Here is a 26,196-nt window from a genome sequence, read left to right on the forward strand (position 1 = left end):
AGCATCATTAGTGATTATATCTAAAAACATTCATACAGAACCTTCACTATGATTATAAAATTATGTCTGAGCAAAACTGTGTATTTGAAGGGATGAATATCATGTTTTCTTGGATTTCATCTTTCAGTTAAAATGTCAGACCATAAGACTAAAATATTTACTTTGAGTCAGCAAAATTATGATTACAACTGACCATGAAAACAGTAGAAAACAGTATCAACATAAAAAGTATGATAAGCTGTAAAAGAGAATAAGTGTAAGAATGCTGAGTTATAGTAGCAGGTGGCACAAATCTTCAGACACATTACTTGTATTCAAAATGATAATGAAATATGTATAGATGTCAACAATGATTGCCCAGGTTGTAAAGAATGAAAAAAACAAGCTGGTACACATTATAGGACATTTATCATAGCTAGTTAAAAGTTCAGAGAAATAAATTGAATTTTGTAATGATTTACCGAAATAATACAAACAGGTGCTATCGAGTTGTTTGTAACATGTGATATGGTCAACACCAGTGCCGGAGGCAAAATGTATTATTGTCACTGACCCCTATCAACAAATGAGTGTATTGTCATTGACTTCTCACCTTAATGTTAACATAAATGGATTGGTATAAAGGGATTATGAAAATATTCTAGATATCTAAAGAATAAAATATATTGGTCTGAATCATATTTCCCAGTATTGTTCGGGAATTACCAGTATTTCCCAGGAATTCCCTGTATTTCCCATCGTCCTGGGAAATATGAGTATTTCCTACTTTAATGCCAACCCTGCTTAGACATGAAGGACCACACACAACATGAGCTGTATTATTTATTCATTCATCATTGGTTTCTAACTGTTTACCGGACCCTTAACCAATTCCCAAAGATATATTGTTCATTAATATCTGTGCATAGGATATAAATTAGGCAGTGGCTAGGGTTACAGTACCGTAATCCTAGCCTCCGATTCTAGGATTACGGAAGTTCCGTATTCCTAGACAATTCTATGAGAATAGGCTAGGATTATGGAAGTTTTTAAGAGGAATCAAATATATATGTTAGGACATGCATAAATGTTGTTGTTAACTTACTTGTTTCACTTAAAATAGCGATTATTCATTTCTGCCATATTATTTGGTGTTATCGTTCTGCCATTTTGGGTTAGTAAAATATAGATGAACAATTATTTATGAGCTGTTGAGGAATGATTATGAATGGTAAAAGTTAAAATCTTCTTAATGAAAATAGTAATGTTTCAATGTTTACATAATTGTCCAACTACATCACGTGGAGGCGCTCAGCTCATGGCCCATTTCTTTTTCTTTTCAATTTCCATAAAAATAATCATGTTTTTTTTTTTTTAAATATTGTTTTAATTTTTTGTTTGTTTTAGAATACGTTATTATTTCATAGTCGTGATTTTGCATTTTTTCTTTCATTTTTAATCGTTCTTCTCTATTTTTTTCTTTTCTCTTTCATCTTTTACTAACCCAAAACGGCGGATCGATAACAGCTAGGAAATAATACGACAGGCATGAAAAGACGCTATTTTAAGTGAAATAAGTAAGTTTAAAACATCATTTATGCATGTTCTAACATATAATTTGATGCCTCTTAAATACTTCCGTAATCCTAGCCTAACTCCATAGGGTTGTCTAGAAATACGGAACTTCCGTAATCCTAGAATCGGAGGCTAGGATTACGGTACCATGACCCTAGCCACTGCCTATAAATTAACTCTCGGTAGTTATTAGCCAGCTAGGCTCGTAGCTTCAGAAGTTTAGTGGTGCAGCCTTAATGTAACTTAGGGGCCCAACAACACGGAGTCTCACCATAAGCGTTGACCGGACTGGCGCAATACGTGCGAGCAGGGCGCTTTTTGTGGCTGTTTTTACCAGTCAAGGTAATGTTTTCCATCACAGTTTTTTCATTTTTAAAGCTTTGCTAATGGTGACCGATCTGTTAAAGTGGGTATATCATACAGGTATGACGAAAATACGAGACATTTTAACAGTAATTTATCCATTTACAACGAGAAAATTACGGGGCGGTAGCCAGATACGTGCCTTTTAGTGACTATTTCCTGAATGTTAGAAAAAATACAAATGATATGTAAATTTCGATACAGTCATCACCATCAAGGCGCGTTCATTGTAGGTCATCCTCAGCTAATTCCCAATAACAAAGCTTTAAAAATTAAAAAACTGCGAAGGAAAACATTACCTTGACTGGTAAAAACAGCCACAAAAAGCGCCCTACTCGCACATATTATGCCACCAGTCAACGCTTATGTTGAGACTTGGTGAACAATATGGCAAACAACATTGTAAACACTACTTCTAATATTTACTTAATTTTTGAATGATGCATAAATGTGCTGTAATCTATGGTGGCATATTTCTGCCACGAGATAGCTAGGTAGCTATCGCGATACTTCAAAAAATGATTTTGATAAAGTGAAGTTTTCTGAAAAGATTATCTCAATAGTGAAAGGTTTCCAGGAAATATTGCGATAATTTACATTATTTTCTCAATACTTTTTGTGTAAGTGCGCACAGCTGCCATTTATTAGCTGGATTACCTTTCTTGATACTTCCAGAAATTATCTCGATATTTCGAACTTTTCTGAAAAGTTTATGGCAATAGCCTAAAGTTTCCTGGAAATAAAAGGCACATCGAAAAAAAAAATTATTGCAATAATGTTTTTAGAAAAATGCACAACTTTGCTGGAAAGTTTAAAATATTATCGTGATAGTTACTGAGTACCTTGTGGCAGTTGCATTAATGCGAAATTTTGCGCTAAAACATTTTCAGGAAATGAATAAAAATATCTAGAAAATATATCTGGGACGCTTTTCACCATTTGAGCAGCTTAACATAAACACAGACTGCATATTAAGGAAAGTGGTCTGCTTTGCAGGAAAGCCCTATGTTGCACTTTGATTTTACCTAAATATTGTTGTTTTTCGCAGTGATCAGACTTTGATACTTTGCATTCAATCAAAATAACTCCAATACGTACAAGCCAATAGGTATAATCTTTACATGGGGGCAGCTATTAGATAGCTTGGCATTAATTCTCCCACATTGATTGATTTATTTATTTGGGTTTTACGGCGCACCAACACAGTATAGGTTATATAGCGCCAAACAGGACTACAAATTTTGGTTCCACATCTCATTTACATCGAAATACATTGAATGTACACTATCTATTCACATTGATTTAGAGGTGTAATGTGTTAAAGCTAGAAATATAGAGTTATGTTTGATCCTGATTGTAAAAATAAATCAACTTTTAGCATATTTGAGTTACTTTCCAATCTTGACGAGGAACTGGTATACAATAAAGGACTGGTGTGGTAAGAATATAAAAAACTTTAAACTCCTATCAAAGTATGGAAACGATCAACAAAATTTAATTTTCTTTATTTTTAGCTCACCTGAGCAGTTATTGTGATCGCTCGATGTCCGTCGTCTGACTGTCATCTGTCAGTCAACATTTAGCTTGTGTATGCGACAGAGAATGTATTTTTCAATTGATCTTCATGAAATTTGATCAGAATGATTGCATTGATGAAATCTAGGTCTAGTTCAAATATGGGTCATGGGGGATCAAAAACTAGGTCAATAGGTCAAATAAAAGAACCCTTGTGTATGCGATAGAGGCTGTATTTTTCAATTGATCTTTGTGAAATTCGGTCAGAATGATTGCCTTGATAAAATCTAGGTCAAGTTTGAATATGGGTCATCTGTGGTCAAAAAATAGGTCACTAGGTCAAATCAGAGAAAACCTTGTGTATGCAATAGAGGCTGTATTTTTTAATTGATCTTCATGAAATTTGATCAGTATGATTGCCTTGATGGAATCTAGGTCAGATTCGAATATGGGTCATCTGGGGTCTTAAAGTAGGTCAATAGGTCAAATCAAAGAAAAACCTTGTGTATGCGATATAAGCTGTATTTTTCAATTGATCTTCATGAAATTTGGTCAGAATGATTCCCTTGATAAAATCTAGGTCAAGTTTTAATATGGGTCATCTGGGGTCAAAAACTAGGTCACTAGATCATATCAAAGAAACTACTTGTTTAAACTCAGGAGATCACATTTTTGGTCCAATCTTAATAAAAATTGGCCAGGATATTTGTTTCCATGAAATCACTAGGTCAAACATGTTTACACTGTTATGATTTGTTTCTCAGGTGAACAACCTCTTGTTGTTTCTTTTCATTTAGTTTCCTTCTCGTTTTTTTTCATTAATCTAAGGAACATTACAGAATATATGAGAAAAAATTAGCTTAACCTTTTTTCCAATAGGACAAAACTCTTATCACCCTCCATTTCCTATATTTTCAACTTCCTTACTCTGTTCTCTCCCTTTTGTTAAAAAAACAACTCTTATGCACACAGGTATACATAGATTTACATTTTAGAACTATATTGCTGACAGATTGCTTAATTGATATATTGTACTACTGAAATGACATATTGAACTGCAAGTTTGTTATATTATGTGTAATTGTATGTATATATGTTTGTATTTGTGGAAATGAAATTTATAAAAAAAAAAATATTCTTCCACATTGAATGTACACTATCTATTCACATTGATTTAGAGGTATAATGTGAAAGCTAGAAATATGGTGTTATGTATGATCCTGAGTGTAAAGAAAAATCAACTTTTAGCATATTTGAGTTACTTTCCAATCTTGATGAGGTACTGGTATACAATAAAGGACTGGTGTGGTAAGAATTTGTTTTTGATTATAAATGAAAGGAAGGTTTTGTCTTAATTAATTGTCTTTATACAACTGCTTTAAGTTTTGAAATCTTACACAAACTCTTTTTGCATATATTATTGTACATGTAGATACCATGAGTGGATGAAGAGTGAGGAGTTACAGACATTAACTGCATCAGAACCGCTTAATCTCGAAGAAGAGTATCAGATGCAACAGTCTTGGAGGGAAGATGACAATAGTCAGTGTCAGGGTTAAATTTTGATTTTCGAAAAATTTTACTGTTAGTTATATGTAAGTGTGTAGATAATCTCCAGTTTACCATGTATGAAGACATATGTCCATGGTTCATATGTTCATGAGTCACAGCATAATTACAGTACATGTTTTTAAGGTACGGTAACTTCCAGTAAGTACTAATTAAACAGAATTTTATGTAAACAGCCCCTTTTTGAATACTAGCATAGGGGCCTCCTTGGCTAAATGGTTACGGTTGCTGACTTTTAATCACTTACAGAAATGTTAAAGTTTACAATGAACACAGATGAATATGTTGTGAACAATTTACCCAATTAAGAACAGTCTAAGTTCTCATTGTGAATAAACCATGATCATTGGTCATACTGCGAATATCCCTTAAACTAGTATCAAATTAATAGCATGATTAGCGATGAACATCCAGTGAATGGGTATGTTTACGACATATTGTTTTTACCATTTTGTAAGGGCTGGCCAACACCGATGTGGGTTTTAAACATAGCTTCAGCTGCTTTGGGTGTAGAATTCTTCATGTATGTGAGGGTGCCATTCAGCTTGCTTATGGGAGCCAGGAAAGTCGGTGGTTCTAACCAGGCGCCAGCCTGTGTCTAAAATAATACCCAGAGGAGCACCGTGGATCTTCCACCATCCATCAAAAGCTGGAAAACATTGCCTTATAACCTAAATTGTGTCAGTGTGATTATAAACCTAACAAAAATAAAAGCTTACTTGTATATCAAATTGTGAGAAATACCGATTTATCAAGGAAATTGGAAAGACATTAAAGTTGAATTAATTTTATTTGATGGTGACTTATTCGTAAAAAATAAATTCAGTGTACATACGTTTCAATTTCAGAATGTACTTTTATTGTGTTGGACAAAGAGAAATATGAGGAGAATGGAAACAATGAAATAGGTAATATTTTATAACAGGGTTTAAACATGGGCAGGATAATTAAGGTATCTGGTCCACAAATACTGGTAAGCAAGTTCTGTATAACTTCTATTAAAATATATCAAATATAGATGCCTGGTAACCTCATATAATTTTGGTATCATCTGAAAGTGTATTGTCTACTGAAAAAGAAAATATAAATTACATGACAAAAATATGTTATAGAATTTTTTTATTTTTTTTACTTTGTAGCTTTCAACGTTACTTCAACAGAAATCCAGTTATTACAGTGTAAGAATTATCATTTTGCAGTCCAAAAACATGACTGTAGTGATTCTTGCATATTACTATGGTCATCTTATTAACTAATTCTTGTTCAGCAGGCACAACTCCTTCAAATGATACCAAAAAACATGGGGTCACGAGGCATCAAAATGTTATCTTTTTGTGGATTGTTACCTTAGAATCATTAATCAATGTCACACAACAGCTTATAGTTGATATGCATTTAGATAAAAAGACAAAGTTCTTGTCAGTAAATATTTTTATAATTTATAACATATGTTTTTTTATTCAAGTAAATGGAAGGTTTCAGTAGTACTTCAAAGTACCTGGGATCACCTGATAATAGAAATATCTACCGTATATCAGTGAATCCCAGAAAAACAAAGTTGTCAATGATTACATATTTTCATCCTTTATAAATGCTATTACAGGCAGTGTCATATTATGTTGTTCCTGAATCCATATTTGTCTTTTTATATCATCATATAAATGTGGCTTTTATACATATGTAACTTATGAAAAATATCAAAAATAGCAGCTGCAGTAATGAGAAGATAGCATTGTACATCACGGCAGATGGATGAAATATACTTTTTGTTTTATTGGATCAGAATTGATGCTCAATTCCTCCTTGTCTGCATTTACAGATGGTATGGTTGGGGATGTGAACCTGTTCTTAAATGATGAAGATAACCCATCAACAGCGGAGATTGAGATCATGATTGCAGGTAAATATTTCACTTTAACCTTTATTGTGCTAAACTTATAAAATGGACTGATCTGTCATTCAATTTGGGCAGTACCATTTATCATTTGAAGGATTGTTCACTGAGAATTTACTGACTGAATAATGAACAGTGCAGACCAAAATCAGCCTCCACTGGTCGCAAAGGCAAATCACTTGCCACTAGCAGGCTAAAGCTTGAGTAACAAATGCAGTACTTTTATTAGGACTGGGACGATTTCAAGATTTTGAAACCAGTTAATAATTTGTTTGAAATCGAATCGAACCAGATAATCGGCCGCCATATTAAAAATGCTGTTTTCTTTCCTGACGACTGTAACAAGGTACTTCCAGCAGCTGACTTCATTAGAAACTTGCTGACTTTATCGTTTGCAAGCAGTGTAACTCTTAATAAGTCATATTTTGATGTATTTTATTTTAAATATATCACGACATGCAAACTGGAGACTATTGATTATTTTCAGTTGATGTGTTTTAGCTGAAATATACTGTGGATCTATGTGCTGGTCAAAGAAATGTATAAAGATAAAGTACGACTCGTGATTTTTAGCTCATCTGATTTTTTGGGGAAAAAAGATGAGTTATTGTCATCGCTTGGTCGGCGTCGGCGTTGCCTGGTTAAGTTTTATGTTTAGGTCAGCTTTTCTCCTAAACTATCAAAGCTATTGCTTTGAAACTTGCAACATTTGTTCACCATACATAGCTGACCCTGTACAGCAAGAAACATAACTCCATCCTGCTTCTTGCAAGAATTGTGGCCCCTTTTGGACTTAGAAAATATCAGATTTCTTGGTTAAGTTTTGTGTTTAGGTCAATTTTTCTCCTGAACAGTCAAAGCTATTGCTTTAAAACTCAGAGCAGTTATTCGCCATTATAAGCTGACTTTGCACAACAAGTACTGTAACTCTACATTGCTTTTTGCAAGAATTATGGCCCCTTTTGGACTCAGAAAATTAGGGGTAGGACAATATTTTTATTATACAGAGACAAAAAATCAGATGAGCGTCTGCACCCACAAGGCGGTGCTCTTGTTATTGTTTGAGAGCGATTACCGGTTTTGCAAAATTGAAACCAGTTTCACCTAGAAATCGAATCTGATCCGATTAAACAAGTAATCGTCCCAGTCCTAACTTTTATCAGCCAGTGAAAGGGGTACAGGAGTAAGGTCATTTTATCAGAACTCAGAAAGTACATATGTACTTTCATTTGCATGTAAATGTAAGTAAAAACAGTGTGATTCAGTAAAGTTGTAAGCAGTATTTATTAGCTCATCGATGAAAAAAATTTCAAATTAGTAGAGCCCTTCTTGTTGATGTTGGCATCCGTGCATCTAAGCAAGTTTCTGTAAATTAACTAAATCAAATGCAACCAAACATCACTCATATGTTTCTCAGAAACTATTTGACCAAATGTTTTCATATTCTACACTAATCTTTAGCTTCATGAGGTGACCTCAATTTGCAGGTTTCATAACTGTGTGTGGCAAAGTTACACTGGTTTTCATTTAGCAGTTTTGATGAAAATTTTGCAGGGAAGCAGGTTTCTCAGGATCTATTATACTGAAGGATCTATTATAATGAATGCTTTGAAACTCGTCATACTAGTAAGTCTTCGGCATAACAAAATCATACGTCACACTTCATTTCCGAGCAATAACTGGAGAACCATTGACCTAGATCCTTCAGACTTCATAGGATTGTAGGGCTGCTGGAGTAGACGACCCCTAATGTTTTTGGGATCACTCTGTCAAAGGTCAAGGTCACAGGGGCCTGAACATTGAAAACCATTTCCGATCAATAACTAGAGAACCACTTGACCCAGAAGGTTGGAACTTAATAGGATGATTGATCATGAAGGGTAGATGACCCCTATTGATTTTGGGGACACTCCGTCAAAGGTCAAGGTCAAAGGGGCCTGAACATTGAAAACCATTTCCGATCAATAACTAGAGAACCACTTGATCCAGAATGTTGAAACTTCATAGGATGATTGGTCACGAAGAGTAGATGACCCCTATAGATTTTGGGGTCACTCTGTCAAAGGTCAAGGTCATAGGGGCCTGAACATTGAAAACCTTTTCCGATCAATAATTAGAGAACCACTTGACCCAGAATGTTGAAACTTCATAGGATGATTGGTCATGAAGAGTAGATGACCCCTATTGATTTTGGGGTCACTCCGTCATAGGTCAAGGTCACAGGGGCCTGAACATTGAAAACCATTTCCGATCAATAACTAGAGAACCACTTGACTCAGAATGTTGAAACTTCATAGGATGATTGGTCATGAAGAGTAGATGACCCGTGTTGTTTTTGGGGTCACTCCGTCAAAGGTCAAGGTCACAGGGGCCTGAACATTGAAAACCATTTCCAATCAATAACTAGAGAACCACTTGACTCAGAATGTTGAAACTTCATAGGATGATTGGTCATGTAGAGTAGATGACCCCTATCGTTTTTGGGGTCATTTGTCAAAGGTCAAGGTCACAGGGGCCTGAACATTGAAAACCATTTCCGATCAATAACTTTAGTACCACTTGACCCAGAATGTTGAAACTTCATAGGATGATTGAACATGCAGAGTAGATGACCCCTATTGATTTTGGAGTCACTCCGTTAAAGGTCAAGGTCACAGGGGCCTGAACATTGAAAACCATTTCCGGTCAGTAACTTGAGAACCACTCGACCCAGAACGTTGAAACTTCATAGGATGATTGTTTATGCAGAATAAATGACCCCTATTGTTTTTGGGGTCACTCCGTTAAAGGTCAAGGTCACAGGGGCCTGAACATTGATAACCATTTCCGATCAATAACTTCAGAACCTCTTGATCCAGAATGTTGAAACTTCATAGGATGATTGAACATGCAGAGTAGATGACCCCTATAGGGCCTTTGTGGCCGAGTGGTTAAGGTCGCTGACTTCAAATCACTTGCCCCTCATCGATGTTGGTTCGAGCCTCACTCGGGGCGTTGAATTCTTCATGTGAGGAAGCCATCCAGCTGGCTTACGGAAGGTCCGTGGTTCTACCCAGGTGCTCGCTCGTGATGAAATAATGCACGGAGGGGCACCTGGGGTCTTCCTCCACCATCAAAGCTGGAAGTCGCCATATGACCTATCGTGTGTCAGTGCGACGTTAAGTCCAACCAAAAAAAACCAAAAAGATGACCCCTATCGATTTTGCGGTCACTCTGTTAAAGGCCAAGGTCACAGGAGCCTGAACATGGAAAACAATTTCCGATCAATAACTTGAGAACCACTTGACCCAGAATGTTGAAACTTCGTAGGATGATTGAACATGCAGAGTAGATGACTCTTATTGATTTTGGGGTCAGTCTATTAAAGGTCAAGGTCACAGGGGCCTGGTCATGTAAAATCATTTCTGGGAAATAACTTGAGAACCACTTGACCTAGAATGTTGAAACTTAACAGGATGATTGGACATGCAGAGTAGATGACCCCTATTTATTTTGAGGTCACTTCATCAAAGGTCAAGGTCACAGGAGCCTGAACAGTGACTTGAGAACCACTAGGCCAATATTGTTGAAATTTAGCGGGATGACTGGACATGCGAAGTAGATGATCCCTAATGCAGCCAACCATCAGTGTCTCTTTGACTTTCGCTCCTGACCCCTATTGACTTCTTGCCTATAGGACTTTGCATTGGGGGAGACATGTGCTTTTTAGCTCACCTGTCACATAGTGACAAGGTGAGCTTTTGTGATCACGCAGCGTCCGTCGTCCGTGCGTCCGTCCGTGCGTCCGTCCGTAAACTTTTGCTTGTGACCACTCTAGAGGTCACATTTTTGTGGGATCTTTATGAAAGTTGGTCAGAATGTTCATCTTGATGATATCTAGGTCAAGTTCGAAACTGGGTCACGTGACATTAAAAACTAGGTCAGTAGGTCTAAAAATAGAAAAACCTTGTGACCTCTCTAGAGGCCATATATTTCATAAGATCTTCATGAAAATTGGTCAGAACGTTCACCTTGATGATATCTAGGTCAAGTTTGAAACTGGGTCACATGGGGTCAAAAACTAGGTCAGTAGGTCTAAAAATAGAAAAACCTTGTGTCCTCTCTAGAGGCCATATTTTTCATGAGATCTTCATGAATATTGGTGAGAATGTTCAACTTGATGATATCTAGGTCAAGTTCGAAACTGGGTCACGTGGGGTGAAAAACTAGGTCATTAGGTCTAAAAATAGAAAAACCTTGTGACCACTCTAGAGGCCATATTTCTCAATGGATCTTCATTAAAATTGGTCAGAATGTTCATCTTGATGATATCTAGGTCAAGTTTGAAACTGGGTCACATGGGATATAAAACTAGGTCAGTAGATCTAAAAATAGAAAAACCTTGTGACTTCTCTAGAGGCCATATTTTTCATGAGATCTTCATGAATGTTGGTCAGAATGTTCACCTTGATGATATCTAGGTCAAGTTCGAAACTGGGTCATGTGGGGTCAAAAACTAGGTCAGTAGGTCTAAAAATAGAAAAACCTTGTGACCTCTCTAGAGGCCGTATTTCTCAATAGATCTTCATGAAAATTGATCAGAATGTTCACCTTGATGATATCTAGGTCAAGTTCGAAACTGGGTCACGTGCGGTCAAAAACTAGGTCAGTAGGTCTAAAAATAGAAAAACCTTGTGACCTCTCTAGAGGCCATATTTTTCAATGGATCTTCATGAAAATTGGTCAGAATGTTCACCTTGATGATATCTAGGTCATGTTCAAAACTGGGTCACGTGCGGTCAAAAACTAGGTCAGTAGGTCTAAAAATAGAAAAACCTTGTGACCTCTCTAGAGGCCATATTTTTCATGAGATCTTCATGAATATTGGTCAGAATGTTCACCTTGATGATATCTAGGTCAAGTTTGAAACTGGGTCACGTGGGGTCAAAAAGTAGGTCAGTAGGTCTAAAAATAGAAAAACCTTGTGACCTCTCTAGAGGCCATATTTCTCAATGGATCTTCATGAAAATTGGTGAGAATGTTCATCTTGATGATATCTAGGGGAAGTTCGTAACTGGGTCATGTGCGGTCAAAAACTAGGTCAGTAGGTCGAAAAATAGAAAAATCTTGTGACCTCTCTAGAGGCCATATTTTTCACGAGATCTTCATGAAAATTGGTGAGAATGTTCACCTTGATGAGATCTAGGTCAAGTTTAAAAGTGGGTCACGTGCCTTCAAAAACGAGGTCATTAGGTCAAATAATAGAAAAACCTTGTGACCTCTCTAGAGGCCATATTTTTTAATGGATCTTCATGAAAATTGGTCAGAATTTTTTATCTTGATGATATCTACGTCACATGTGCTCAAAAACTAGGTCACTATGTCAAATAATAGAAATAACGACGTCATACTCAGTTCAGCACTGGGTCATGTGGGGATAGGTGAGCGATTCAGGACCATCATGGTCCTCTTGTTTACAAAAGCAATTTCTAGTTATATTTTGATGATGGGTAAAGTTTTACCTTTGACAGGATCTCTGCCTGCTAGTATAGTTCATACATCTTGACCAGGGCTAAAGTATTTTCTGTGACAGGATTTTAGACTGCTAAGCTTAGTAAATTATATGTTGATAATGGGTAAAGTTTTTCCCATGAGATGGCTTCTGACTGCTATCCTAGTAATGACTCCTTGATGAGCAATGAAGTTTTGTCTGTGATAGGATTTCAGACACTTTATTGTCTGCCCTGATGTGGCTCTGATGAAGGAACAATATAATAACAATAAAATAACTTCATGTATTTCATGAATTGTAAATATTTACCAGCTGACAACATTTTCAAATAAATAGTTTTATTCAAACTTACCATTGTTGGGGTTATGCAGAGATAAAGAATGTTTTTCTATACTACTTTGTCCAGCTGAATAATGAAAAAAAAATTCCATAAGGCCTCACCAAATTAAAAAGTTGTTCATTGGATTTGCTGCTCGCATATTTTCAGAAACACACAAAAAAAATTGTTTTTGTTTTTGGCATGCGCTTGCCCCATTTAAAAAAAAAATCAAGCCAAAAATATTTGGTGCGCTACTTTCTACGGATGTAACAGTGTACAAATGCTTAAAATACCAGTCCCAGATTGTTCTAATATGGACTTTAATCATCACAATAAATATATATATTACGCACACATCATTTAAGTGCTGGACTCTGAATTAGAGCTTTGCCAGTAAAAGGGGCATAGTAGTCAAAAGCTTTGAAAGTAACAGACCTATTGGACGCTATTATAAAACTTAAATAAAAATATTCTAAGTTAAAAATGGGCATTACTCTGTCAAAATTGAATCGGAGTTATGGTTATGGGGATTGTTTCTCTTGGTGTAGACTTTGATAGTAAATAACTGTTTTTAGTTTCAAGTCAAAAGCTTTTATAGTAACAGAGATATTTGACTTTATAAAAAACTTCGAAAAGTCGAGCGAAAAATGCTACATTTTCATAGCAGTAGATATTCAAGTCATATATCTATGTCATTATTATGGTTTAAGGTTATGCACTGGTGTATATTACATATTTTCTAACAGCATTTTCAAAAGCATACATTATTTGATTACACTGTACTGTATGCCAATGTTACTTAATACCTGTTTTCATGAGTTCGCTTTGTTGTGCGTCTTCAGGTCAAATTTTCTCAATCCCTGGTGAATTATTTTTAATGTAAAATGGCTTTACATTCTGTTTTAAGGTTTTTATGAGTCAATCGAGAGCCAAATCAAGACAAATATATTTCTTCGCTCTTCGCTCGCTCCTGATTTTCTCAAAAACCAAAAAGAATATTTCAATTATTTTTTCGCACGCCTCAATTTTTTCAGAAAAAAATCCGATGAACAACTTTTCAATTTGGTGTGGCCTAATGCACTTTAGTACTTATCATATAGCAGAGTTTTTATTAGCTCACCAGAGCCATAGGCTCAGGGTGAGCTATTGTGATCACTCACCGTCCGGCGTCAGTTGTCCGTCCGTAAACTTTTACTTCAAACGACATCTCCTTATAAACCGCTGGGCCAATTTCATCCAAACTTCACAGGAATGTTCCTTGGGTGTAGCTCTACAAAATTTTTTCAAAGAATTGAATTCCATGCATAACTCTGGTTGCCATGGCAACCGAAAGGAAAAACTTTAAAAATCTTTTTCTCAAAAACCAGAAGACCTAGAGCTTAGATATTTGGTGTCAAACATTGCCTGATGGACCTCTACCAAATTTGTTCAAATCATGACCCCCAGGGGTTGCTTGATTTTATATAGGAAAATCTTCAAAAATTTTCTAAAAATAAACCAGAAGGCCTAGATCTTAGATATTTGACATGCAGCATTGCCTAGTAGACTTCTACAAAATTTGTTCAAATCATGACCCCCAGGGTCAAATTGACCCAGCCCCAGAGGTTACTTGATTGTACATAGGGAAATCTTCATGAATTTGCTTAAAATAAACCAGAAGGCCTAGATCTTTGATATTTGATATGTAACATTGCCTAGTAGACTTCTACAAACTTTGTTCAGATCGTGACCCCAGGGGTAAAATTGGCCCCGCCCCAGGGGTTACTTGATTGTACATAGGAAAATCTTCCAAAAAATTTTTAAAAATCATCAGCTTGACTTTTGAAACATGTAGCTCATATTACTCAGGTGAGCGATCAAGGGTCATCATGACCCTCTTGTTATAGAAAGATCTAGTTTCACTCAACAGTACTGTGAAATCATACAATATTGTGGGTATTAAAAGGTTTTGGCCCAAACAGTTATTCCATGGAGATTTGAATTAGTAGATTTTAAATTTTGAAAAGAAAATGAAATTAGCTATTTTATTTGGGGTTTTCACTGGGGTTTTATTTTATGGATTGATGCACCCATTAAATACATGAAAATAATCTGTCATGAAAAATATAAAATAAGGCACTGCCTCAGTCGGGAATCGATCCGACTTCAGCTCATCCCATAAGATTTGAAAAGAACTGTCTAATGACAGCACTGAGGACACATTTTTTAATTCGGTAGTGCAAAACGTTGCGGTTTGGACAAGTTATGTGGATGCTTATAAGGAACAAGGAAAAAGCGTATCCTTCCAAAAAATCCAAAGTCAGATGCTCTGTGCACGTGCTGGAAGGACACATTTTTTAATGCGATAGTATATATCTCATTCAGTATATCGCATGTTACCGTAGAGGCATCGATCCTGATTTTCGTCACTTTGGAACGAAAATTGGTAGGATCGATTCCCTATTAGTGATTTCACAGTATATAAAAAGAGCATGTTTAAAGCATTGAAGAAGTGAATTAATTGAAACTTATCATCTCTGTTACTGAAGTTGTTAATGGTTTATAATTTGACAGAGCCAGCTGCTAGGGGGAAAGGACTTGGAAAAGAGGCTGTGTACTGTATGATGAGATATGGTAAGACTTCGTTTGTTTGCTAGCACCTTAAAATTTGTTTTCAGACATTAATGTCAAGCTCTTTTTTAGCTCGACTATTCGAAGAATAGGGGAGCTATCCTACTCGCCCCGGCGTCGGCGTTAGCGTGAGTGTCACACAAATGTTAAAGTTTGCATACCACCCCAAATATTTTCAAAGTCCATTGAGATATTGCTTTGATATTTTGCATACTTGTTTACCATCATGACCCCAGTCTGTAAAAAGGAGGAGGCAACTCTATCAAGCATTTTGACTGAATTATGGCCCCTTTTCCACTTAGAATATGCTTATTGTAATGTTAAAGTTTGCGTACCACCCCAAATATTTTCAAAGCCCATTGAGATATTGCTTTTATATTTTGCATACTTGTTTACCATCATGACCCCAGTCTGTAAAAAGGAGGAGATAACTCTATCAAGCATTTTGACTGAATTATGGCCCCTTTTCGACTAAGAATATGGTTATTGCAGGCTGTCTAGCGTCCCTAAAATTCCTACTTTTTCCTATTTTTTTTCAATTTGGCTAAAATTCCTATTTTTTTAAAAAAATCAAAGGAAATTCCTAAAAAGGCCCTGTTTTTTCACAAAGATTCCTAATTTTTTAACTTTTTTGCAATGATCAAAAAGAGAAAATGTTTTAAATGTTGTTTAAAAGTTCTAATTCAGAAAAAAACAGTTTAGCACAGTTCAAAGCAGTTTACCAGTGGATCCATGTGTTCAGCTTGTTATTGGTTGTGACTAGATGACAGAGATAGGATTTCTGAAGGTAAATTGTGATACTTGAAAGATCTATTTCCCAGTGAAGATTATCTGAGGGATATTTAGTGCTCCTTCACTGGAAGTGTAGCATACACATAGTGCAGAAGTAATACCTAGTTAATAGGTGTATATACTAATCCCCAATGATAACGTGATTCCCGCCGAAACGCGAGGACGAGTCTATTTCATGATAACTGATAAAATAATAATTCATAATGGTTACCCATTACTTGACAATTAAATATTAGTATTTCTTTCATTTTAAATATCCACTATGTATATGGCAACATAGCTCAGCTGGGTAAACAGCAGAAAACAATTGGATGTAAGCAAATCGTTTTGTGGGTTCGAATCTTCATGAGGGTTTTTTTCAGATTTGTTTATTTTTTCTATTCGTTTTCATTTTTGTTTCATTATTTTTGTTTCTTTCTTTGATGGTTTGAATTTGTATATATATGTATTTATATAACACAATAGTATGTTCATTATTTGCATGGCTTAAGTGCATGCATTTAATCAATATCATCTTTGATATATAATAAACTGTTCTGATCTGCCATATCGGCTTTAGATACCTCTCTGTCGTATTGTCACAGAGCTCATGAAGGAAACTTAATTTTTATGCAAAAATGAAATAAAAATTAATTCTCAATGCCGAGTTTCGAGCCCACACGGCAAAAGATCTGTTGACCACGGACAGTATGCTTTACCACTGAGCTAATTTGTAATTGGTACAAAATCTAGAAATATTTAGATTGTAACATGTTAGGAAAACGCTGAATACCCTATGTTCCATTTTGATCTATTTATAGTCATGTTTGTAAATATCAAGTTATCGTTGGGGCATAGTAGGTGTAGACATAATAAAAAATCAGGTCAAATTCTGATTATTTACTTGGCCAGTTCTTCATAATTATGTAATATGTGATCACAGTTCAGATTTATTCTTTATACATGTATGTATTGTTTGCAAGCTATACAAGTTTCTAGTCAAATATGTAACTGATGCCCATCAACATTTTTATTAGACTGTTAGATGTATATTTTTCCCACTGCAATTTTTTGAGCTGTCAATGCTTCAAATTAACAAATTGTTTATTGTGGAATGTGATAGCTGAAAAGGGTGAAGAGGAGACAATTCTTGAGATTTTTGTCAACAAATGTATGGCTTGGAAACAGTTTTTGTGAATTTGCTAATTTAATGACCTGTGCTGGTTTAATTGTATTTTCTAAGTATATCAAGTACCTGATGTCCATGCTGAATGTTGTAAAACTATGTATTTGTTGGTAATAAGTGTGTTATAATTTCTGTACAAATTAATCAGAGTTTGTTGAACACTTGTCTTAGTTCACTCTCAATTTGTGTACTCTGATATGCACTGTTGCTGGCAATACACTGTACTCCAGTTGACAGCATTTCTTACTTTTTGGCATTGTTTCATTGTTTAAAAAATTAAAGAATAAAAAAAATGGTGTGGATTGTGATGGCTATAAGGGGAGAAGAGGAGGCCATAATTAAACTCTTTACAGTCAGACGTAGTAAGTGTATAGCTAGTGACACTGTACTCTTTTTAATGTGTACTTTTAGTCAAAGTAGTTAATTCTCATTTCTGTTTATTTCCAGGATACAGCCAACAATAGCTGAAAACAGTGGAAAGCTGGTAGACGTCTTTTCTGTAAATAAAGCACTATTTGTGAGTTACTTTTATGTCAATCACATAAAGGTAAGCACATTACATGGTCTTTAAAGTCCATATTTTAATTTGAAAATTCCTTAATTTAGCCCTAAAATTTCCTTAAAATTGTACCAAATTCCTAATTTTAGCCCTATTTTTTTGTACAAATTGCCCTAAAATTAGCCCTAATTTTTTGTCAGGGTATGCTAGACAGCCTGTTATTGTAATGTTAAAGTTTTACTCATAGCTTATATTATACTATCAAGCACTGAGAATAGTCGAGCGCGCTGTCAACTGACAGCTCTTGTTTAATGATCACATTGATGTTTGTTTTTTTTTGTCTGAGGTAACACTTTATATATGATGAAAAGTTAAGCTTACTTAGTTACAAATGAAATTACTTCTAGTTGAAAAATAAGTTTTGATTCTTAGTGAAATGTATATCAAGGATTCCATTTGGGTTTGAACTTATGAGGCAGACACATTATTGACTACTAGTATACCATTAGTTTTCTTTGTTTCTAAAATATTTTTTAATTTGAAATGAAATATTTCACCACTTACTTTCTTATGAACAAATTTTGTTTTGTAATTACTTAATTTATAATAAAAAACTTAATGAATTATGGTTACACCTGTTATTATTTGTAACATAACTGTTTCAGGTATTGAAGAGCTGAAACTTACACATATCACTGCCAAGATTGGATACAGCAACAAACCCAGCATAAAAATGTTTATGAACATAGGTTTTCAAGAGGTATTTTATTTATGATTTTCTTGTAAAATGTTTTCACTTACAAATGTATCAGACACTACTTTCAACTATTGTAGGCAGCCTAATCTGACACCTGATTTTATGTTTTCTAATTGTGAATTAAGGTGCAACATGATGATATTATTTAACACGATGATATTATCAACATGATTATATTATCAATATGATTATATTGTCAACATAATGATAATGACAACATGATGATGTTATTATGGAAATATATCAATGGCTGAAAAAATCTTACCAAAGTTTATTCACAGATCTCAGTTGAATTTTAGAAAGCGAGTCAGAATTGACAGCATAATGCTTTTAAATGTTTTTCTGTTGGAATTGGCAGTGATTACTTGGATTAATTATAAGTTCACTTGGATTAATGATAAGTTCACTTGGGTTAATGATAAGTTCACTTGGGTTAATGATAAGTTCACTTGGGTTAATTATAAGTTCACTTGGGTTAATGGTAGGTTCACTTGGGTTAATGATAAGTTCACTTGGGTTAATGATAATTATGTTGAAGATGTAATGAAGCATTATTAAAAATGTGTTCAGTTATTAGCTCGACTATTCGAAGAATAGGGGAGCTATCCTACTCGCCCCGGCGTAAAGCGTTAGCGTGAGCATCACACAAATGTTAAAGTTTGCGTACCACCCCAAATATTTTCAAAGTCCATTGAGATATTGCTTTGATATTTTGCATACTTGTTTGCCATCATGACCCAGTCTGTAAAAAGGAGGAGGCAACTCTAGCAAGCATTTTGACTGAATTATGGCCCCTTTTCCACTTAGAATAAATGTTAAAGTTTGCGTACCACCCCAAATATTTTCAAAGTCCATTGAGATATTGCTTTGATATTTGCATACTTGTTTACCATCATGACCCCAGTCTGTAAAAAGGAGGAGGCAACTCTATCAAGCATTTTGACTGAATTATGGCCCCTTTTCGACTAAGAATATGCTTATTGTAATGTTAAAATTTTACTCATAGCTTATTTTATACTATCAAGCACTGAGAATAGTCGAACACGCTGTCCACTGACAGCTCTTGTTCTTGCTATGACCAATTGACAAGATATTAATTAGAAATGAGGCAACAAAATAAGTTGTGGTAAATGAGATTACTTACTGGTACATAATTATACAAGATGGATTAAAGCACTTACCAATTTTTATTTACAGATTTCCAGGAGTGATGTTTTTGAAGAAATAACCTTTAAATTAAATCTTACTGAAGACAGAAAGGAAAGAATTAAAGCTTGTAGTGCTCCATACAGGATTGACAGATATAGATAGCACTATGTTGAAATTATTATCGCTATGGTAACAGATTCAAACAGCCTGACAGTTGCAGAATGGATCAATGATACATTTACAGTTTAGCTTAATACATTAAAGTTTATTCATTGAAAATCTGTGATAACTGTGAAGTTTTCTAAGACAATAATCTTTACGATCATTGTAGTTTGACAAATTTGAATGCCATGTAGAAATCTTGGAAAATCTAACATTTGGCCTGCTAAATTTCTAAAATGGAATGGTCCATCATTTAATTTTGGCAATACCATTTATTATTTAAAGGGGTGTTCACTGAAAATTTACTGATTGAATAGCAAAGAGTGTATAATAACCATGAACCATGATCAGCCTGCATGTCCGTGGCAGAATCACTTTACACCAACAGGGTAAAGGTTAATACCAATAAGACCCTTAACGATCATTTTGGTGCAGTTGAAATTAAAACAAAGTGTATTTATACATTTTGAAGAATCATGATATTTGTAGTATTTATTTAAGCTATGAATAGTAACTAGGAAAAAAGGCATTTCAGATTCTTAATCTAATTGATTGTGTATTATTGTCTGACAGGACTTGGTCAAACAATTCTGACCTGCTTTGTGAAGAATGTTAGCACAGTATTTTATTTCATATGGTTCATTTTAACTTGAATAAGAATCATATTATTATGTTGTTTAAAACAATGTTATGTACAAAATAGTGATATATTTGGACGAATACCAGTTGGAAAAATCTGCTCATCCAGTTTGTTTTTTGGGTGGGTAGGAGTCAAGATATAAACTGTATTGTACAGGACAGTGTTAAGGTGTTAAGCTTTAAGCCCTCAATAGACGGTAGGTTTTTATTGTACAACACCAATTAAATTTAAGATGTACAGCCAAATATTACCATGTGTACGATGCTATTCCTTGATTTCGTAAATCTTAAGTCCTAACTTACAGATTAGGACATGTTCTATTTCGTAAGTTTTACCTTATGTACCATCCACATTGACAAACAACAATTTGGTAAATAATTAGTTGATAAGAGGCAAGTGAATGAAATTCCAGAAATAATTGCCCAAAAAATAAACACAAATCTGAATATAAAATGGCTTCCAATGCATAATGGAAAAAGGATGACACTGAAAAGTTAAATGATTTGAGCCCCGCCATGAGAAAAGCAACATAGTGCATTTCCGACCAGCATCCATGCAGTCTGGTCCATGCTGTTTGCTAACGGTTTCTCTAATTGCAATAGACTTTAAAAGCAAATATCATTGATCCTGACCAGACTGCGCGGATGCACAGGCTGGTCTGGATCCTTGCTGGTCGCAAAGGCACTGTGTTGGTTTTCTCATGGCGTGGCTCATTTGTGCCATGCGTAATCAAATTCATGGGACATAAAAAGGTGAATATTATTTTCTATTATTAATGGTTACATTCTTTTCAGTACCTGATGCACTATGTTTATAGGTAAATCTCTGTGATTTATATGGGAGTGGAATACTGTCTGTATGTGAAAAATGTACAATTTTAAAATTGTACATCTTTGAGATAATTAGTGTTGTACAACTAGAACCTACCGTCTGTTAAATAGTGTCTTTATTCTATGAATTTTTCTCAGTTAAAGAAAAACAATAGAGATAGATTTGTTTATAATATGTATACAAAAACATAGCGTCTAGCGATTTAAGCTTTTGTGAACACTCTTCGTCTGTCGTCCGTCCATGCGTGTACCCGTCAACAATTTCTTGTCTGCACAATAGAGGTTTCATTTATGATTTTATTTTAACCAAACTTGCACACAACTTGTATCACCATAACATCTCGGCTCCTTTCTTGAATTGACCAGATCCCGTTTTGGGTTCCAGAGTTACGGCCCCTGAAAGGGCCAAAATTAGCTTTTTTGACCTTGTCTGCGCAATAGCAGCTTTATTTATCATTTGATTTTTACCAAACTTGCACAAAACTTGTATCACCATAAGATCTTGGTTCCTTTTTTGAATTGTCTAGATTCCATATTGGGTTCCAGAGTTATGGCCCCTGAAAGAGCCAAAATTAGCTATTTTGACCTTGTCTGCACAATAGAAGCTTCATTTATGATTTGATTTTAACCAAACTTGCACACAACTTGTATCACCACAAGATCTTGGTTCCTTTCTTGAACTGGCCAGATTCCAGTATAAGTTCCAGAGTGATGGCCCCTGAAAGGGCCAGAATTAGCTATTTTGGCCTTGTCTGCACAATAGCAGCTTCATTTATGGTTTGAATTTAATCAAACTTGCACAAAACTTGTGTCACCATAAGATCTCAGTTCCTTTCTTGGACTGGCCAGATCCCGTTATGGGTTCCAGAGTTACGGCCCCTGAAAGGGCCAAAATTAGCTATTTTGACCTTGTCTGCACAATAGCAGCTTCATTTATGATTTGATTTTAACCAAACTTGCACACAACTTGTATCACCACAAAATCTTGTTTCCTTTCTTGAACTGGCCAGATTCCATCATGGGTTCCAGAGTTATGGCCCCTTTAAGGTCCAGAATTTGCTATTTTGGCTTTTGCAGCCATATAGAGACTTCATTTATGGTTTGAATTGATACAGACTTCCAAAATATCTTTAACAACAATAAAGCTTGGATCATGACGAATCTGTCAGATCCAGTTGTAGGTTCCAGAGTTATTTTATATCCGATTACCTCCCCTGATTGTATTCAAAATGGATTTATATCAGTAAGTACTTACAGGACGGACTTATTTGAAATTTCATTATTGTCATTAGTTGGACTAAGACAATAGGGTAGATAACTATGGACTGATTTTATGTCAAATGACCTCCCTTTATTTCAAATTAAAATGGGTATATCTCTGTAACTAATGAACAGATGGACTTGGACAATCAGTGAAGATACATATTGACTGAATTTATGACAAATTACCTCCCTTTATTTTTTATCTAAACGAATACACCTTAGCAGCTTCTAATGAGATTGGTTTGAAACGTTATTTATGTCTTCCATGGTAAGAAATAGTCATATTAGATAACTCTTGATTGAACATTTATCAATATGAAGACTTAACTAATATATTGTTGTATAGGCTTGTACTTTGTATCTTCTACATGCACTTTTATGAAAAATAAGATGGAATTAATTATGCTTAAAATGAAAAAAAAAAATCCATAAATATCAGAAAATGACGAAAATGACTAAATAACGATATCAAGTGGGCAAATTTCTGTTAAATGGCGCAGTACGCTCGATTAAAAATAGAAATAGTCTAATACTCTATCACTTCCATAGTCAAATAACATGATTATATATAGGCCTATCTACATACCATTGTTATATGTGCGAGCGTCAGATCGGCTTAACGCCCCAACAATGTGGTCAGAACGCAAAATCAATAGAAAAAAATTACACGGTGCAATCTTAAGAATGTTGTTTCTAATGCTATAACAGCTTTAAAACGTAAACTATTTTATAGTGCAGATTCTCGTATTGAAATTGATAAATCCAGTTAATACATACTTCACCATAAACCTGAGTTAAAGACATCTATGAAAGGAATCATCAGAAGATTTCTCTATGCACGTTCTAGTCCAGCGTACAGTTATTCACACCCCCAATTACAGTCAGTAAATTGCTTTATTACACTGTCATTTGCTTGCCATTTAAGTAGGCGATAAATCCACACTTTACAGAAATAGACACAATCTATTACTTTCAAATATTATATCATATTGGCTGCTGACTGTAAATTACATGTATTTGTCATTCGATAGATGCATATTGCGATTGTTTTTATCCCCTGTTTGCCTGATGGATCGATATTGAAAATGTTGTTGCTTCATAAATAAGTAACTTGTCATTCAATTGAAATAATATGGATTTGTGCACTCATATAATACAATTATGCTACTAGAATATGAATTATTAATATCCAGGTATGTGGAAGCACAGAACCATTTTATAGCCATCTATTTAAGCTGAAGCTAAAATCTTTCGCGTTTTAGTTAGATCAGAGTTTTTTGCGGCTTTTTAATTTCACGGAAATATACTACCCGCGAAAGGCGCTAATTTAAACAATTCTAGGTTGCAGTAGCTGTAGGTCATGTTGTCTGTCAGTTATATGCATGCGACGTTTAATTAATACCTTTTCTTTTACCTTTATGTAATCGTCCTATCTGAGCGACTATCAAAAATTCAATGAACGTTATCAATATGTCCTTTTGCAGGAATACCGCTATTATCAACTGCGAGAATATTATACTAAATGTCAGTATCGTCATTCAGTGTGTGTTTTTTACGTTTAATAGCAATTTAAAACACTTCTGTTACTAAGTGTATCAAAACAATAGTTATTTAACAATTCAATGGAAATTTCACCAAATGTATTTGGTAAAATGATGAGATATTTTATCATATGCGGTTTTGACCCACTTATTTCAAGATATATTGCGTATTTGGTGTTCAGTCCTTTGTCAGCTGGATGCTAGATTTTTCTATTTGATCGTGTCTAACGAAAGTCAGGTGGACGATGCCATGATAGTTCTTAAAGCCCACTTATACTGAGCTGCTTTGATGTTTTTGCTTTCCTGATTCGTTGGATCCTTAATAATATTCTGCTGTTGTTCTGCTTTCTGCAACGGCATGGAGAACATTAGTCTGTGTTCAGACCTTATGTTTTGTTCACAGGAGATAACTCCTGAGGCAATACAAATTTTGTATCATTATGTCCCTTTTATTCTTAAAACATACGGTCTGTGCAAATCTGGTTTGAGCATCTCCTGAATTCTGGAGATCGACCTTTATCTAAGGTCAAGCTATTACAGCTTAAAATGATCATGTTACATGACCTGGTGGTTCTGGGATATTTATTGCCATTCACACATGTTTATAAACGACCCCTTGACCTGTAGATTACTGGGAGCACTTTGGTAAAAATTATTGAACTAGAAAGAATACCTAATGAATAATTGATATATAGCGGATTAATGCTGTTGTTTAACTTTTTATATATTATGTATTCTGTGTTTAAATTTGAATGATTTTTTAAAAAAAGATGTTGCACAGATGAAAATGCTTCTATATAATAATTCATGTCTTAATTGCTAAAATAAGGAAATGCTGATTGTAATCTACAATGGATAAGAATACCCGGCAATAGGAGTTTTAAGAACAGAACTAACACCTTCCTACAAAACAGAAATCATGTATAATGTGGGAAGAAGTGAAACTGCTCCCAAGGGACAAAAAGAAACTGACAACAGTCGAGTTGGCAACCAAAACAATGATTTAGGTGTTTTATGAAACAACTGAAAAATATATTTGCCTATCACTGATCTGTTTCAATTCATTATCCTAAAATAAATTTCTTTATTTTGAAATAAATAAGCGTGATCTGTAAATAGTTTGCTTTGAATTTCTCTTTCTTGGTTTTCATTGACTTATTATGTACTAATAATACTGTATTATGTTTTGGTAAACATCCCTTTTAACAGTTAATGGTACTGTTCTAATTGAAAGATGGACAAGTTCATTATAGAAATTTAGCAGTGTAAGGGTTAAAAGATTTGCTTTGATAGATGATGTAATAATGTCTTATTAGTGCTTCAAAACAGTTCTATTAGCTTGAACATGCTTGGCATCCGCGTAAAATATGACAGTATATACTGCTGTGTCAAAAGTGTAAATGGGTCATAAACCAGCACTAAATGATATTCGTTCCTAAAAAAATATTTTTTTTATATATTATTGTTGTGGGCTTACTTTGCAAATGCATGGCTTTGAGGCTGTGTTTGTGGTGCTGTGCTTCCAAGAAATCTACCCTTACCTATTATCTTTTATAAATCATTGCTAAAACGTAATATAAATGAACATGGCGTATCTGTCGTGTTCTAACCAACATACAAAATATCCAAAAATACACAAATCTAACAGAACATAAAAAAAGAGAAATAACAGAAAAATTTAGAACGCATATCACATCAAACTATGTATTTCAAGCCGTTCCATTTCATTTCAAACCACAGTTTGTGGTTACCATATCTTGCCATCCAAATTAATTGCCTTATTTTTTCAGTTCACTTAGAGATACTCGTCTTTAAGGTAATGTAAGTGCTTTTTTGCATTGTTTTAAAGAAAAGAAAGTAATATTCAAATCACTGAACTTAGCGCAAATATCGGTTAAAAACCAATAATTACCAGTATGTTGTTAGTACCAGGTTGATAAATGGTTTATAGCGGTGGAAGAACAATTCATCAGATAATAGTTTGTACTGTTTTTCAAGAAATTTGTTTAATTTTTCAAAGTTTCTTTTTAAGAGTTTTACTTCAGTTTAGACCACAATTACTGTATGTGCTTGTGAACATGTA

At 34.7% G+C, this 26,196-nt stretch overlaps 1 protein-coding gene across 2 annotated transcripts in view; it reads left to right on the forward strand.

Moving 5' to 3' along the window:
• LOC123564595 (N-acetyltransferase 9-like protein) overlaps positions 1–26,196 on the forward strand; it is a 36,646-nt gene that overhangs the window by 1,665 nt on the left and 8,785 nt on the right. The window contains exons 2-7 of one of the 2 annotated variants that reach the window (XM_045358294.2): positions 4,865–4,974; positions 5,850–5,909; positions 6,821–6,901; positions 15,259–15,318; positions 18,437–18,531; positions 19,726–25,234. In XM_045358294.2, coding sequence (XP_045214229.2) covers positions 4,865–4,974; positions 5,850–5,909; positions 6,821–6,901; positions 15,259–15,318; positions 18,437–18,531; positions 19,726–19,839 — 520 coding nt within the window. In that variant the 3' untranslated portion in view covers positions 19,840–25,234. Of the gene's footprint in view, positions 1–4,864; positions 4,975–5,849; positions 5,910–6,820; positions 6,902–15,258; positions 15,319–18,436; positions 18,532–19,725; positions 25,235–26,196 lie in introns of those variants that run through there. The other variant, XM_053537244.1, reaches the window with a different exon arrangement.

The sequence above is a fragment of the Mercenaria mercenaria genome, chromosome 2 (assembly GCF_021730395.1).
Source record: "Mercenaria mercenaria strain notata chromosome 2, MADL_Memer_1, whole genome shotgun sequence".
Taxonomy (NCBI): Eukaryota; Metazoa; Mollusca; class Bivalvia; order Venerida; family Veneridae; genus Mercenaria; species Mercenaria mercenaria.